At 35.8% G+C, this 18,408-nt stretch overlaps 1 protein-coding gene across 1 annotated transcript; it reads left to right on the plus strand.

Moving 5' to 3' along the window:
* Positions 1 to 808: 808 nt before the first annotated feature.
* TBC1D19 (TBC1 domain family member 19) lies at positions 809 to 1,636 on the plus strand. The gene is given in 7 exon segments (XM_056808524.1): positions 809 to 982; positions 984 to 1,117; positions 1,119 to 1,155; positions 1,157 to 1,275; positions 1,277 to 1,334; positions 1,336 to 1,389; positions 1,391 to 1,636. Coding segments are annotated over 7 exon segments (822 nt in total).
* Positions 1,637 to 18,408: the final 16,772 nt, after the last annotated feature.

The following is an 18,408-nucleotide window of genomic DNA, read 5'->3' on the forward strand; positions in this document are numbered from 1 at the left end:
GCTCCATCTTCTTACTTTTACCCTATGCGTATCTACCTTCCTCATGTGTTTCTTGTAGATAGCATATGGTAGGGTTTTGGATTCAAATCCACTCTGCTATTTGCTTGTGTTTTATGGGTGAGTTCATTCCATTCACATTCAGATTTATGATTACCAGCTGTGTTTTTCCCAGCATTTTGATTTCTATTCCTGGTCCTGTCTTTTCTTCTTTTACTATTTCCTTCTACACCAATGTTTTGTTTATAATCAGTCCCCCTAATTCCCACCCTTATTTTACTTCCCTTTCTACCCCCTCCCATCTTATTCCCCCCTTATTTTCTTTGCAGTCTTACTAAACTACCCCTCCACCCTCTCCCTCCCTCATACTATTTCCTTCCCCGCCAGTCCCATTTGTTACCCTTCTACTTCCCTATAAGGCGCAAATCTATTCTCTGCCCCAATGGATTGGATTGTTCTTCCCTCTTTGATTCAATTTCAATACACGTAAGAGTTGAGTATTTCCTATCTCAAACCTCTTTATCCTTCCAGTGTATTGATATTCTCCCCCCTTCTGCCAACAACCCCAAATTTTGAAAAGAATATCACAACTTTAAAACTTATTTGGATTTAAATATAAGTTGCTCTCAAAGTAAAATATATCTCTGAATTGAAAGAGTTCTTTGTTTAATCAGACTCAAATATGAGACACTTGAGTATTGATAACACACAAATGTCTCCTGAGAGTTTTGAAAATGAACATGTTTGCCCTAGATAAAGTTATAGCAGAACAAGAGAATGTCACTACTCAACAGTAAATCAATGTGGCTCAATGGCTTTTTTAAAAGAATTGTGGGTCATTATTTTGAGTATTTCTAATCAATTTGAGATTTTATTGTATTATGAGAAACTCAAGTTCAATGTGATTCAACATGACCTTCTAGTGGATAGCATCATTTATGAGGATGTGAAGTCGACAGCCAATAGTAATGATTGCCATTTTGTGTTTTGAACATTATTTGTCACAGATATTATTTTGTTCCCCTCAGGAAGTATGTGTATTAGGACACTTTGTTTAAAATTGTACTTTTTCTCCACTGAAGTCATATATAAAAGGAAAATTGGGAATGGAAGATTATGCTATCTTATCTACCAAAGGGTATAATCTCTTTAAATGGATTTTAATGTATGTTGTTCCCCTTTATGTTCATACCACAAGCATTCCAAATTGTATTATATAGTCCCTAAGAGCAATACACATTTTTTCTTCAGATTGCATTCCCTCTCTTCTCATCCCTCTTATATTGTTTTGCTCTTTGCTGTTTGAGATATCTCTTCAAACTCATCTTCCACAACTGTTTTTATTATCTAGAAGAAATTGGAGCTCAGCCAATTTATATATCACTTAAGTGGAGTTGTACACACATTCTCCAGTTACCTAGCTACAGATCAGCTTTTGCTTTTATGGAATAGAAACCGAGAATACAACTCTCTGGAAATTCTTGCTGTTCTGGCAGCTGCCTTGTTTACTTTCAGAACAGTAAACCCACCAGAAGTGACATCACTGGCTGTGGCTGAAGCTGTGCTTGCTGATCTTTCCACTTTAAAAGTTATGCTTAATTTTTTTCTGCTGACCCTTGATTTTCTTAGAGGTCACTGAGAACACATATCTAGTTATTTTTTTATTAGAAACTAATCATGAACTATGCAATTGCTGCCTAAAACTCAAAATAACCTTTATATGTGAACTCATAAAAAATTTGGTTCCCTTTGCAGCTTAACCCAAGTAGTTTTTCACTTTATAAAAAATAAATTTGTATATCATATATTGCTCTGCATATTGCTGAATTATATCAAAAGAGAAAGATATAATTTTGTAACACTATGAAAAATGTTTATTTTACATGTGTATGTATTTATCTATAAATACATGTAAATGCTGATCTATAAAAAATATGGATCAGTATATTCAATAAGAAATGAAAATACTAAAATCTGAAAGCTAATAAAATTCCTAAGATTATTCTCTTATATCAGGTTGCAGATATTCTCCAGATAATGCATAATTTTTTTTGTTTTCAAATGGCTTTCATTCAAAGCCAGGGTAAAAATTTGAATAGGATAGTGCCTTAACTAAAAATAGAATTTAAATGTTTGTCTATCAATTATTCTTTTTAAAGGGGGTCCAACAGGTCTCTTTAATTTCTCCCTTAATGGGTTTGACTTTGGGGGGACAAATACAGTTACTTATTTTCATTATTATTCTCTCTCATTCAATTTAAAAGACTGCTGGAGAAAATATGAAGTGCCTTATTTGTAGTTCTAGGCCTTCCTCATCCTGATTAGGAGACTTAGTGCTATGGTTACCAGGTAGCCCAAATTCTGCTGCTTTGAGTATACAAGGAGTACATTCGAGCCAATTACAGAATCTGAAATATATCCAATTTTGGTGATGTCTCTCTTGGTTTGCTAGCTTCATTTCTAGAGCTAAGTGACTGAGAAAATTAGAAGCAATTACTAGTCTATCTTTAATTCAGAGCTGAAAAAATTTTGTAGTGTGAAAGCTGTTGCATTTTGATCTTCATTGAATGTGAAAGTCATTGTTTTGTACAATTTTCTTTTAAATCTGTCATTTTTCTAACATAAGACAAAATTAGATAAATAAAGTTAAAAGATATGTCTCAAATTCACAATTAATCCCAGGACTTTCTAGCATTCCTGATGAAAATCAGAGCAGAGTAGAAAATTCGATATTCAAACAGAAGTCTCAAGAGAAGCATAAAATGTAAACATAAAAGAGTACTCATAAGGGTCTCAATAAAGTTAAACTGTACATGACAAAATGATAAAAATGTTACTTAGAAGAACTTTATCATTGTTAGGGCTGTCAAAAGGAGTTTACTTAGACAGGGGGCATATATGTGAGATGATTATGATGGAATAATCTCAAAAAAAAAAGGTGAGAAGTAGGGATTCCCCGAGAAAAGGAGGAAAGAGGAAGAATGGAGAAGATTTTCTCCCATAAAAATTGGCAAGGAAGGCAGAGCTTTTACAGTAGAGGAGAAAACTGCATTCTAACAGGCAATGCTGGAACCTCACTCTCATCAGAACTGGTTCAAAGAAGGAAGAATTACATGCACACACATGCACACGAACATGCACATGTACATTTAATTGTGTATAGATACGTAACTTACCCAAAATGGAAATATGAGGAGGAGATGAAAGAAAGGATTTGAAATGATTAAAAGGAAGGCAGATTGACTAAAAGCAAAAAAAAAAAAGACTTTTAAAGAGATCAGATAAAGAGAGAGAAGAAACAGTGATAAAGGGGAAAAACACATTAATCATAACAGTGAATGTGAATGGGATGAGCTCACCCTACCAAATGGAAGCAGAAAGCATAATGGATTAGAAAACAGAATCTAACAATATGTTGTTTACAAGAGACATACTTGAAACAGAAAGACATGCACAAAGTTAAAATAGAGGGTTGGAGTAGAATCAAATATACTTCAACTAAATGTAAAAAAAAAAAAAGACAAGAGAAGCCACCATGATCTCAAAAAAAGCAAAACAAAAATATACCTAATTTAAAAAGAATAATCAGAGAAACTACATTTTGCTAAAAGGTGCTATAGATAATGAAATAAAATGAAAAATATTTACAGCATGTTCCACTGCTAAAGGTCCCAGGAGAAGATATTTAGCAATCTATGCTATATGGGAGATGGGGGAGAGAATCACTACTGACTAGAAAATGGCAAATTAAAACAACTCTGAGATACCACCTCAATTCTACAAGAAATGACAAATGCTGAAGAACAAAACAGATACACTGATGAACAACTGGCCCCATCATTCTAGAGAACAATTCAAACTTGACCTGAAGGGCAATAAAAATATGCATGCCATTTGACATAGTAATACCATTACTATGTCTATATCCCAAAGAGATAAAAGGAAAAGGAAAAGAACTTAGATGTACAAAAATTATTTATAGCAGCTCTTTTTATGGTGCAAAGAATTAGAAATTGAGGGCATAGGATTGTGATGGAATACTCTTGAGCCATAAGAAATGACAAGGGGCCATGATGTACAATAACAGCAATGTTGTAGTAATTATCAACTGTGAAATACACAGTTACTTTAATCAATACAATAATCCAAGACAATTCCAAAGGACTCATGTTGAGAAATGCTTCACTTCCAGAGAAACAACCGATAAACTGAGTGCAAATTGAAGCCAAATTTTCTTTTATTTTTCTTGCTTTTAAAAAAATATGTGAAATCTTCATGGAAACCTCTGACAAAGGTTTAATTACTCAAATTTATAAAGAGCTAAATCAACTGTACAAAAAATCAAGCCATTCTCCAATTGATAAATGGGCAAGGGACATGGATAGGCAGTTCTCAGATAAAGAAATCAAAACTATTAACAAGCACATGAAGAAGTGTTCTACATCTCTTATAATCAGAGAGATGCAAATCAAAACAACTCTGAGGTATCACCTCACACCTAGCAGATTGGCTAACATGACAGCAAAGGAAAGTAATGAATGCTGGAGGGGATGTGGAAAAGTAGGGACATTAATTCATTGCTGGTGGAGTTGTGAATTGATCCAACCATTCTGGAGGGCAATTTGGAACTATGCCCAAAGGGCGACAACAGATATAGCCATAGCACTGCTGGGCTTGTACCCCAAAGAGACAATGGACAAAAAGACTTGTACAAAAATATTCATAGCTGCGCTCTTTGTGGTGGCCCAAAACTGGAAAACGAGGGGATGCCCATCAATTGGGGAATGGCTGAACAAATTGTGGTATATGTTGGTGATGGAATACTATTGTGCTCAAAGGAATAATAAAGTGGAGAAGTTCCATGGAGACTGGAACAACCTCCAGGAAGTGATGCAGAGCGAGAGGAGCAGAACCAGGAGAACATTGTACACAGAGACTGATACGCTGTGGTATAATCGAACGTAATGGACTTCTCCATTAGTGGCGGTGTAATGTCCCTGAACAACTTGCAGGGATCCAGGAGAAAAAAAACACCATTCATAAGCAAAGGATAAACTATGGGAGTGGAAACACCGAGAAAAAGCAACTGCCTGAATACAGCGGTTGAGGGGACATGACAGAGGATGGACTCTAAATGAACACTCTAATGCAAATACTATCAACAAAGCAATGGGTTCAAATCAAGAAAATATCTAATGCCCAGTGGACTTACGCGTCGGCTATGGGGGGTGGGGGGGAGGAAAAGAAAATGATCTATGTCTTTAACGAATAATGATTGGAAATGATCAAATAAAATATTAAAATATATATATATATATGACTAGTGTGGAAATGTTTTGCAAGATGTTACATGTATAATTGATATCATATGGCTTGCCTTCTCAGTGGATGGGGAATGGTGTGGGAGGGAGTAGAACTCAAAATTTAAAAAGAAAAGAATATTAAAAAATAAATAATATTTAAAATCCCCAAATAGGCATATTTGGTTTTCATAGTTTGCCTATTATTTCAATAAAATATATTCAAAGACTATTTTTAGATGAGATAAGGAGTCAGTAATGGCAAAGTAAAAGGGTTGTTTAGTTGCAATAAGGGCCCAGATGAAACTATATTCTATTTATTTCTCATCATGGGATAAGTTTATTTAAGTGACTTTTTTCAAAAGTTTAATAACTGGTTGCCCATAAGCAGCAAGGGAATAAGGAAATAACTTCTGTTAGGCATTTTAACCTCTCCACATGTCTACATGTTGTTGCTACCTTAAATATAATTTATCGCAATTGACACTGTCAAAGGACTTTGGGATCCCTGATTCTTGAAATGCCCTACTATAATTAACAAAATTTTATGCAAAATTAGTCAGTCATAGTCTTTTTAAAGGGACTTTGTTAGTAGGCTAAATAACAGAACAAGTCATCTCTAATAACTTTGTTATAAAACCGATTTTATTGATCTTTTGTTATGTTATCTAAATTTCTCCCTTATGTCTCTTCTTCTTCTCTTCCAGAAAACATCCCTCATAACAAAGAATTAATAATTTGCCATCTATGTTTCTCACCTTTCATTCTTGGTTTGCACCAGAAGTCTTATCCATTAAACTAAGATGTATTCTACGAAATCCTTATGAAAGGAGAATTCTTGCAAATTAATGGACAAAGGAGAACTTATTCTTCAGATGGTTGACTTTACTTTTTTCCAAAGCTGTACATTTATTGATTCTCTCCAAAAATATACATATATATAAATACATATGTTATAAATTCAAAAACATATTAAAATACATATTAAAATAAAGTATAAATACATGCAAAAATATGTATATATATTTTCTTGAGAGAGAAAGCCTCTACTAATTTCTAATCTCGCTGTAGTACTCTATAACCAAGGACTGTCATAACATCCCTTTTAATAAGGACAGTGTAGCCTTCTCTGGGATAGCAGGCAGCAGTTGCTCCTGAGAGACTGGACTATCTACAACTCGATTGTACCTGGGGCATCTTCTATTTTAAAGTCTTCATATTTACCAGTGAAAAAGATCATTTTTGTTCTAGGTAGTTAGTGACAGAGCCAGAACCAGGGAAAAGGAAGCAATGGAAGCTAGGATGTGTAGCATTTTGGAACACAAAAATCTTCAATATTGAATCCATGAATATGGAAAGTTTCCCATCTTTCAGTAACCTTCCAATAAGTCAGCCACAGTTTCCCTAGAGTACAGAGGGGAAAGAAGAGAAGTGATGAATTAACTTTATGACAATAAAATTACTTCCTCTGGTAAACATAATTTCTTTTTGTTTTTCTTTTCTTTTCTTTTTGCAGCAATAAGATCAGAAACCTCTCTTGTGGCTAGAACACAGACAGTGACAAAAGAGAGATGCTAAAAGTTGATTGAATAAGAGAGGGAGTCCTATGCTGCCTTTTGGGTGTAGAAACTATGGGGAAGAGTTGTGGAGGTAGACAAGACAGTCACTGAGTGCAAAGTTTAACTTTGACTGTTTTGGAGCAGATTGCAAAGAAAAAGTTGGGCCATGTGTCTGTCCACAAATAAAATACTCCTTCTGAGCTCTGAAATTTCGTAACTGTTCCAAAAGCGAATGGTTGCTGACAAGTAGTAAAATACACACAATGAACCTGTTGTCAGATACGCCAAGTGAATTCTAATTTTTAAAATAAACCCCTCTGAAAAACCAGAACAGTGTTTTATAAAGAAGCTGCTGATTCAAACTGAAGAGCTCCACTTTTCCTCTGTTTTTCTCCCCTTGTATAGATCATCATTACTATTTTTACTTTCTATTTTCAGCAGGAATTTGAGTTAACCTTTTGTTCCATCTGTAGCCGCCTTCTGAAGCAACAACACCTCCTTTTCATTATCCCTTTCAGAAACACTGAAATTTGCAAAATGTGCCATTTCCCCCACTTGCTCTGTGGAGGAGTTTCCAAACTAGCCTTCTGAACATAAAGATTCCTACTTAACGAAATAACTTTGACTTTTAGTACAAGCTCTGGAGCTCCCCTGACACTGACAACTTGGGTAAGCAGAGGAAAGCCCTTAAATCTCTGCAAGATTTTAGAATTAACTAAGGGTTATGAATAGCTTGTGGCACTGTGGCTCATGAGCTTTATACCAATGTACTTCTCTATTGATTATCAGTTGATATATTCAGTCAGATTTAATTAACTCTACAGAAAGAGTAAAAAAAGGTAATAAGAGTAAAAAATAAGTTTGTATAAAATACTCCACAAAAAATTTGTGATGGTGTCCCATAAATACATAGAGTCCGGGGAAAGGTGAGCTTAAAGGAAACAAGTAGAAAAGGACAGCTCACAGATGTTGGTTCTAGAAGTTCTTTTTCCTCTTTTGTGGGTAAATTACATGGTTCTCCTTAGACATTTTCTATTTTAAGTTTTTCTACTTGTGAAGTCATCAAGTTACTTTTCCTCAGTGTGTCTAATTTGTTCTCAGCTCTTGTTGAATATACAATGCTGTTAATCACAGATACTTGGGAGATGCCGATAGTATGTTAACAAAAGATACAAATACTCCAAAGTTTGCAGATTACTCTTCTGTCCAAGAAAGAGAAGAGGAAGAGGGTAGGTAAGATTGAGGCACTTTTCCTCCTCATCCAAAATAATTCCTTCTTAGGCTTTGGCCAAAAACTCACTAAATTCAATCACCAAGCTCAACTACCTGGATTCTGAAATGACTTGCTACCTTACAAATTAACCATTGACTGTGATCTAGTCTTCTCATCCAATCTAAACGTACTTAATGTAAGATTAAAAATTCTTATAAGAATGTATTAATTACTAACCTAAAGAAAAAGGAAAATCATAGCATTAGCAAAGAAAGAGTTGCCCAGACCACCAAAAGTGGGAAGAGAACCAGGAGGAGAGCATGGGAAGAAGAGTTAAAAGGTGATGTTACAGCAAAGTTCTATGTACAATACAAAAGGATACTATGTGGATGAAGGAGAATGGATTCTGGAAGATGAAGTCCAAGGGTTGAAGGTTTCTAATTACATATACCCCCCTGTGATCCTTTAGGAGACCAGTCTCCCCAAGGGATCATGTAAACATAACTTAAAATTTTAACTATTTTTAACTAAAATAAATAAATTTTAACTAAAATAGATAAATAAAATAAATGTATATATAATATTGCAGTTTCTAAGGGGAAATTACAATAATTTGGGGATAAGAGGGAAAGAAAAGAGAAAAATAACAAAACTAATGTTAGGTCCATTGACAAAAAAAGCCAATTAGGAGACAGTCCCCTTTGGCATAGGAGTGTATATTCAAAATAAATGCATTTAACCCTCCAAAGTTCAAATCACCACATCCCAAAGTTCACTCTGGATCTTCTGGTGCAGTGTGTGGTCTGTGGAGGCATCTTCATGGTGCCTTCTCCAAACAGTTCACTTTCTGGATTCTGAGAGGTAGCAAGTTTCTTATCCTAAAATTACTTTCAAAAGAATTTAAACTTTGAATTATAGAATAATAATACATTGATCAGTGATATTACCACACTTCGTTCAATGGCTTTCATGGACTTCTAAAGTGATCAAAAAATGTTGCGCCCAGTATAAAAGTGTTTGATTAATTGATAGAGTAGAAATAACTAATTTTTTCACACCTATTTAGTACTTTTGATTGATTTGATAGATGTGTTCTCACCTGTTAAAGGCAATAAAATACTTTGTTGATAACTTTAAGTGGAGATAGACAACTTGATTATCTCAATTGACTTCTAGCTCTAGATACTAAAACAAGGGGTTTAACCCTTGATTGCACAGTACCAAAAATACCCACTGCTTGATTAGGAATGACACTGAAAATATTCATTTCTTAAATACCTCCCACACTATCATGCCACAATTCCTGAAATTCCACCATGATTCATGATGTTACTTATGGCATCAAAGGTCATATTGTGAAAGAACAAGTGGATGTTCACTGTGCTGCAGTAGGCTATTAGATCTGAAGTCATAGTATGTAAATTCAAATCTCATCTTTTTTCATCTACTATCTGTATTACATTGGGTAAATTGTTTCACCTCTCTGGGTCTCAAAAGTTGAACTGCATGTTTTTTTTAAACTTCCTTCTAGATGAAAATCTAGAATCTGTGAGAGATATCAACCATCACCAATCATTAACCAATTAACTCTAAATATTTTCAAAATTTTGGGACCAGCCAGAGCTCAAGTTATGCAGGTATATCCTTCAAATAGTGAGGATCAGCTCTATGATTCAATGAGTCATACAAACTTCAGCAGAGAAGTAGTATATTGCAGTGCGTAGAGAGGTAGACTTTGAGTAAGGAATGCTGAAGCTAGACACCAAATGGGTCATACTAGAATAACAGCAAATTACTGAGTTTTTCTGGACCTTAGATCCTCATCTATAAAATGAGAATATCAGTCTCAGTAATCTCTAGTCCCTATTACCTCTAAACATGGGATTCTATTATCCTATAATTTTCAAGAAGAGTTAGAAGAATTATATAATTGATCTATCATCCAGAGTCTGGCCTCACAAGCTAAATTTGGAATTCATTACTAAAAGCTTGCTTTCCAAGTGACGCAAGCAAACACAAAGATCACTTGCTATAGTACAGAAGACATTATTTCCATTGGCAAAAGAAATATCAGCATTGCTGAAGCCATAGCTTTTTAAATGCATTTAATGAAGCTCCCAACAAAATATAGTTTGTCAGATTATTGAATATTAGAACCCAAAAGACAAGTGAATTTTGAATGGAGGAAGGGAAAAGTTGGAACACTTCCAGGTCCAGTGGGGCGCCATACTGAGTGACTGGCCCTAGGCTACCAAAAGATGATGGGAGCAAAGAGAAAAATAAGATCATTAAAAACAAATTTGTTCTATTTCATACATTTAACTAGAGTCAACACTGGTTATATCAAAAATATAGATTTAGGGAACAAAATACAGGATAACTTTACAGGGCTTCCTACAAGAGAAGGTTTATTCTTCCCTAGTGTATAATACAACTATATCTCCCTTTTAATATTATAGACTAAAACAAGACAACCAGAAGGAATATAAGAGATTATAGACATCCATTTTGTAAGAAGATACTTGCTGTTTGACTAACTAATTTCTGTTCTCACCTTGGATGTTATGATCCCTTTAGGAAGGGGGAACAAGCTCCTTGATTGACGTAAAAGTGGAACTTGAAATGACTGGATAAAAATTGATCAAGTGAACAAAAATTTATTATTTATTAAGTTCCTTCTGGCCTAATGTGTATTTGGTGTCATGATAAGCAATATAAATACAAAAGAAGGAAAAAAAGTCTTTGTTCACAAGGAGTTTAACGGAGAAGACAATATGATTATGTACAAAATAGATAGGATAAATAGGAGATAAACAACAGAAGAAAATTGCAAACATAAAGGGACTTTCCAGAAAATCACAAAAGATGAAATTTTCTCTAGAACTTAAAATAAGTGAGAGAATCAGCAGATAAAGATAAGGAAGGAAAGTAGTCCATTCAGGAGGTGGACTTGTGACTTTTCTCTATTGATTGCCCCCTATTTGCCCTATAGATATTGTGGTGGTTGTTTTTTTCCTTCATTTTCCAAAAAGACCAATGACACCACAGAGTGATGTTTTGCTTGTGAACTGAATATAAGAGATGCAAAGTGGCACAAAGCCATCAGCCCTATTCTCTCTTCCAGAGTCATTGAAGCTCAGTGGCAAGACAAAAGTTAGGACTAGTGGCAGTGTTCCAGGACGCAGTGGATGAACTGGGCATCTTTAATGTCTGATCAAGCTCTCTTGGCATGCAACAGCACCTTCAAGACCTTCATTGTTCTCAGTCACCCATTCCACAACAGGAGGAAATCTTCACATAGTTGGAGAGATAGAGCATCCTAATAAATATCTTTGCTTTGCTCTAATTGTGTCCATTGGTTGACTGTTCATGGGAAGCCCACCAATAGGGGTTTCAGTATTATAGACCTACAAGGTATCACTAGAAACCAAAGTGGTTACCTCCAGGGAATTCAACCTGGGAGTCCCAAGGGAATAGAATAGTCAAAGGGCACCCTCCAACTTCCTTTTACAGATAAAACACTGAGGCAAATATTGGAAGAGTGAATTTTCCAAAATAATAGTTAATGGATACAGATTCAAAACTGGAACCCAGACCTGGCTTGTAATTCAGTGCTCTCTCAAATGTACCGTGTCTCCTTTCCTATGCTTCTGGGTGGAAAAATGAAAAAAAAATTATATTTTGAAGAAGAAATTACATTTAAAAGATACTCAAAGAATTCACTAATTAAAGAAGCCTGTATGGAATCATTTGGCAGTTTTGAAAAGAACTGTTGACAGGGAGTCCTAATCTCTCTGTCCCTGCCTAGCTTGATAGTCTTAGGCAATTCATTGAACTTTTCCAAGTCCCAATTTTCTCACCATTCTAATGAGGGGGTTAGAATAGACAACCCATAAAATACATTCATGATTTAGCAATCTGCTTTTTTAAGTTTCTGTTTTCATATTATGTGAATAAGAAGTTAGAGAAAACTTCCTGTGATTCAATGTAGAAAGTGTGATAGAGGGGATGAGTGTTGGAAATAGAACTGGGAAACCATGAATGAGCCACATCTTGCCTTTGACTCTCACTAAACTGGGTCACCAAGAGAAAGCCCCTTAATTACCTTCAGATGTCTCCTTGCTTATTTATCTATAAGTCACTTGTTTCCTTTATCTTAGTAATTTATATTCCATAGAATTTTCTATATTTCTTTCTTTTAAAATTGATGCCTTTTATATAACCCCCTAATTAATCATCAGAGAATCTATACTATGCTTATCATTAATTTTATAAATTCTTCGAATTAAAGACTTTCAAGTTATAAATGTTGTGCCCTAGAACTACTCAAGAAAGCTCTCCTAAGAAGCATTTATTGCAGTTTTCCAACAGAAGAGGTTGTCATTAGAGATCCAGGAATCAGGCATCACACAGTAATATTACTTGGTATTGCTTTAGTTAACACTAATTAATTGCTGATAGGGTGCCAACCACAGACTCCACAATTACAACACTCCTGGGTTGTTTTTTCTAATGATCCATGGCAATGTAAAAATTATTTTAATCATATTAAGGAGAGTCCATGAGAAATATAATTCTTTTTATCTTCAGCGAAATCTCCATTTTCATTGTCAATGTGAAACATGCTGTAGAATTGATGAAGAGCCCCCTCAGGGCTCTCAATAAACCAGAATGACTGTCACTAGTAATCATTTGATTTTCCATTTGGAAATATAGAATACACACACACATATAAATACACAAATGCACATACAGATACACACACACACACACACACCCCTTATAAGTATAGCACGTGAAACAACAGAGGGCAACTACCATCTCCTCCCTCTCCATAAACTTCATTTATTCAGACAATAAATCAAGCCCAATAAGCAAAATCTAAGATTTTTCCTGCTTGACACTAAATTATATCTTTTCCATGAAGCCTGAATGGCAAAGAGGAAAGAATACTAAATTTGGATTTAGAGGACTTGGGTTCCAGTCCCAGCTCTGCCACTTATTACTTCTGTGACCTTGGGCAAATCACTTATTTCCTTAAAATGGAGAGCTTGGACTAATTGGCCTCTTGGGCTCCTTTCTGCTCTAGCTCTATAATCCTAGAATGCAGTTAGAAAAGAAGAAAAAATCCATTTAATCAACTGATAGGCTTCCCTACATGATGCCTAAGGAATTTAACTGATTTTTCAGTGATTTCCATTAACAGGCTTTCCCCCTTATCATTTGGACTGAGCTTAAAAGTAGGTGAGTACATAGGAAATCAAGTTTAAATGGATTTGCTTGTCCTAAAGCAAATGCCCTTTTCTTGCTTGTTTAGTGGCCAGACATTTTAGGATACCTAAAACTATTTATAAGTCATCCTATGCAAATCGAAAACCTTTTCAGTTTACAATTGCAAAGTTCATTGCATCCCTTAAGGCTTCCCAAGTTTGTTTGTATGAAAACACAACAGCAAATGGTGCCATTTAGGGATGGTGAATTTCTCCTTTATTATAGGAAACCAAAGAAGTTTGGCTTGAAGCAATGGAGGAAGCTAGAAAAGAGAATAGGAATGTTCTTTGTATGTGTCTCTTTAGTCTTATCTAGTAAGATTATTCTCAAGACATTGTCTTTACCCTTTCTGTTCAGATTGAAAGCTTTTGGACAATTTGTGATGTGGATTTATGGACTGAGATAGCTCAATTTATAGGAATATAATTTGTATTTTAGAACCATGTCACATATATGTGTATGGCATGCATATACATACATTTACATTTATGTGAAGACTTCTTTGATATAAGATACTTCCTAGTATGAAAACTCCATCTTCCACACATAATTGTACACCAGTCTCAGAGTTGATTTGGATCTCTAACATGTCAATTGACTTGCCCAAGGTCCCATAGTTGTTAGTAGGGAATATTTCATTCTTATCATTGTATTTCCAAAGCATAGCCTAGATCCTGGCACATAGTAAATGCTTAATTATTGCCTGATAAATAAATGAATGGATATGTCAAAGGCAGGATTTGAACCCAGGTCTTCCCATCTCCAAAGCCATTTACCTATCCACTATGTCATGCTGTCACTAAAAGAAAGGAACAAAAGGTGGAAATATTATACATGAAGTAAAATAAAAGATGTTGAAAGGATGACAGGAAGTAATAGCGAATATAAATGATTTATATGGTATAAGTATTGGAGCTCTTCTTGCTGCCCGTATAAATGTCTTTAATGGGCTTTTTCCTGTTGACAAAATTTCAAACCCAGTGGGGTAAAACAGATTTAGGGCCTTGATTCTCCTTGAGAACTTTGGAGAACAAATATCATGGAAACAGAAAGAACAGAAAGAGCAAAGAACTTGTATTACAATTACAACAGTGCCAAACAATTGAACCAAACAACTGTTGACTTGGCAAATTCCTCCACAATAGGACAATCTGTGCTGCAGCACCATCTCTGAATGATGATGTTATATTTTGCTTCAGTTCTTGGAAGAGATTCAGTCTCACATGGTCTTTGCTCAGTTTATCACCCCCCCCCCCAACATTCCCATATTCTAAATGACAAAATCTTAAATTTTTTTTGTTCCTTTCTTTTTTCTTTCTTCCATTCTTTCTGTCTCCCTCTTTTCTTCTCTCTTTCTCTTTCTTACTCTATCTTTCCCCCTTCTCTTCCTCTCTTTTTTCTCTCTCTCTTACTCTCTCTTTTCTCTCTCTCTCTCTACTCTCCCTCTCTTACTCTTTCCCCATCCCAAACACAGAGAGAGAGAGAGAGAGAGAGAGAGAGAGAGGGAGGGAGGGAGGGAGGGAGGGAGGGAGGGAGGGAGGGAGGGAGGGAGAAGTCTGTCTGTCTCTGTCTTAACTTTGAAATTTGATTTCCCAATCTCACTGAGACTGGAATATCAGTGTAGCAACCACTCATATGCCCAATCCCACTACTGACTGTAGGAAGCTTTGACCCACTTCACTTCTGATAAGTGCTAGTTCATTATTCCTTAGGCAACATGGTGGCCCCTGTGCCTAGGTTCTCACCATATTGATGCTGGACTTTAGTGTAGATTTTAATTAACATTAGTGATTGGCTTTAGCCCTTTTTATATCTAATCCTGAACCCATCAGATTCATTCAGTCTTTTCACTGAATCAATTCATTAAGCCTCAACCTCCCCCAAAAGAAGGTTTGTTCCAACCTTCCCAAAGGTCTTTAATTTTCAAAGATTTCCCTTCTAAGAGATAAGATAATGTTTCTACATAATGATGCCACCGTAATGATACAATACATACTTCTACATGAAAAACATTTAACTTTTCAACTGAGTTTGAGTTGTGGATATCAATGACAATATGTATTATAGACATTTAGGACTTGCATATAATGGCACTTAATAAATATTGGTTGAATTGATTTTGTGTATGTGTTTTATCTCCCTCACTAGTTTATAACCTCCTTCAGAACTATGTCTCATTTATGTTACTAATTTTCTATTTTTTCCAGTACCTGGAATTGTTTAAAATATATTTTATTAAGATGTTACACTTCTTTAATGTGTACCTTATTTTCTATTTATAAGTATAAAATTGAAAGAAAACTTTCAAACCCCAAATTCCTTGATTAGCTTCAAATGGTTCAGGCTCATTCCCATATCTAACATTCAGAGGGTCCAAGTAGAAGCTTAACAGAATACTTTCTATTTATAGATCTTGTTAGAAAGGGTGAAACAGCCAGAAAACAAAAAGTTCACCATAATTACATTGTTCAATAAATAGAAGAGTTAAATGAGAGATTTAAAAGAAGATTGGAAAGACACCTAAAAGAAAACAAAGCAAATCCAATCAAAAGGTAGAAGTGAGCAGATACAGTAAGAATGGACAATAATGAAGCAGGAGAAAGGGAAAAAAATCATTCAGAAATACATGATACTTTTTGCACCTTTCTGAAACCAAGATATTATATTGATATTTAACAAAAATCATGTTAACGGACTAGCTGAATCATAGGAAGAGGTGAAATAAACAATCTAAGTCAAATAGGAAACCAATCTCAAGCACTGAAAAAAAAAAAAACAACCCTCAAATCTCCTAACTACAACCATTCATTTGACAAGAGAGTTAGTAAAAAAGCATTTATTTATGCTGAGAAAAACTAGTTCCATCTTCAAGGTAATTTCCACTGAGTTTTGGTGTCATTTTAGCCATCATTGATCAAAAGGCTTTGTGCTCTCTGCTTCATTATCATCAACAACATGCTTTTATAGAGTACCTGTTAGGTAAAAATATAGTAATCTGTAAAAATACAGTGATCAGAAAATGCAGCTGCCAAATTTGGAAGGTAATGAAAGAAGTATGGCAATGACTTATCAAGCAAGCTGGAAACCTGCGTCCTCTAATTTGCTCACAGGAAAACAAAGTTCTTCATTTTAGGGGGTTTGTTTTCTTCAAAAAAATCTGAAAATACAGGACATCAAGAGCCAACCTCAGAATATTTCCTCATAAATATCATAATTGTTCACAAAGGAATTAAGCATATGATAGATAAACACATAGTATTAGACACAGGAGTAGGGGCTGATCTAGTTGGAGTGAAACAATGTTTGCAATATTCTTTCCATAGGCTCACCATCTCAATAAGCTATTGAATTGAAAAAAAGTTTTCTGAAACCAAATGTACTATTTGTCTTACATTTCAATGCCCTTTCCCTAAATAATGGCCTCCTTTATAAGGAAAAAAATTAATTGGTTTTTTTCCTTTACTTGCAAGATTGATGTTTTCTTTGTAATCATTTAATGGAATTCAACCATTGTGTCAAATGTAATTGACTTACCTAAAATGTAAAGACATCAACTATTATTAATGAAGTGTTTTAAGGCACATTTTTGAAAATGATCACAGCTAGAATTTATATCAAGTGTTATATGATAAAGTACCAATATATTAACCTTGTCTCATTTCTAGAGCATCAGCAAAATTTAATAGTTTCATTGGAAAGGGCAAAAATAACTTGTAAAACTTCTTTTAAAAATATATTGGGGGGGGGGGGGGAGCGGAGCCAAGATGACAGCTTAGCAAGCAGCAAAAGTTCAGATCTCATGGAAGACCCTTCCTTAACCAATAGAGACTGAATGCTCCTAGGGCACCGAAATTCGATCTGAACAACAGGACAGAAGTGGGGAACCCTCCTTCTGGACTCAAATCAAAAGGTATGCCCCCCAAAAGCCAGAATACGAGAATACTCAGGGCTAAGGGGAAGGCAGAGCGAAGGTCCCAGGACCCCTCCCCCACAACCCAGAGGGCTGAGCCCCCAGAAGCAGCGGAAACCTCTGAGCAGGCAAAGGTGCTGGTTTGCAGGGTCTACCTTGTGAGCAGCGGGGCGCCAGGCTCGGAGCATCCAGCTTGGACAGTGGGGAGGAAGCCAGGGAGAAACAGGATGGCTGGGTCCCTCCTTCAGGCTCCAGTCTCACCCTTGCCTCAGGCACATCCAGACCAATCCAGTTGAACTAATCCAATCAGAACTCCTCAGAGTTCAGGGAGGCAGGCAAAGACACTTGTGGACAGCGGAGAAGCAGCTGGAGAGAACTGGAGAGAGCCTGGGCGGCCCAGCCTTCCAGGAGTCTTCAGAGCCTCAGAGCTTCATACCACATACAGCCCAACCCACTTGAACTCAATCCAATCAAAAGCCTCCAGAGGACAGGGAAGCTAACATTCCTCCCCTAGAGACTGTACCAAGAGATCTGACAAAGCTCCGAGAGGGGAGACTGACAGCCCCAAAACCAAAACAAAATGAGAGGAGCAAGAGCACAGCCAAATACAGGGAGCAAAGAAGGGGTAAACTCGAGCAAACAGCAGAAAAAGAAGAAAGAAATTACAATAGACAGCTTCTGCACAGATAATGAGCAAAGAGCAAATGAAACAGAGGGGGAGGGAACAGCAAAGGAACAATCAGAAATCCCAGCAAATTGGATACAGGCTTTGGAAGAACTCAAAATGCAATTCAAAACACAATTAAGAGAGGCTGAAGACAATTGGGAAAAGAACTTAAAAACTAAGAGAAGTCATCTGGAAACAGAAAAGTGTCTTGAAAGCCAAAATCAACCAGCTGGAAAATGAGGCAAAGGAGATGAAAGATGAGGCAAAGCAGATGAAAGATGAGGTGAAGAAGATGAAAGATGACCTCCAAAGAAGATCCAACCAATAGAAAAAGGACGACCAAAAAACTAAGGATGAAATCCAGTCTTTAAGAACCAGAATACAACAACTTGAATCGAGCGACTTCACAAGGCAGCAAGACACTATAAAACAAAACCAAAAGAATGAAAAAATTGAGGAAAATATGAAGCATCTCATTCACAAAACAGAGG

This window comes from Monodelphis domestica, chromosome 8, assembly GCF_027887165.1.
Source record: "Monodelphis domestica isolate mMonDom1 chromosome 8, mMonDom1.pri, whole genome shotgun sequence".
NCBI classification, from domain to species: domain Eukaryota; kingdom Metazoa; phylum Chordata; class Mammalia; order Didelphimorphia; family Didelphidae; genus Monodelphis; species Monodelphis domestica.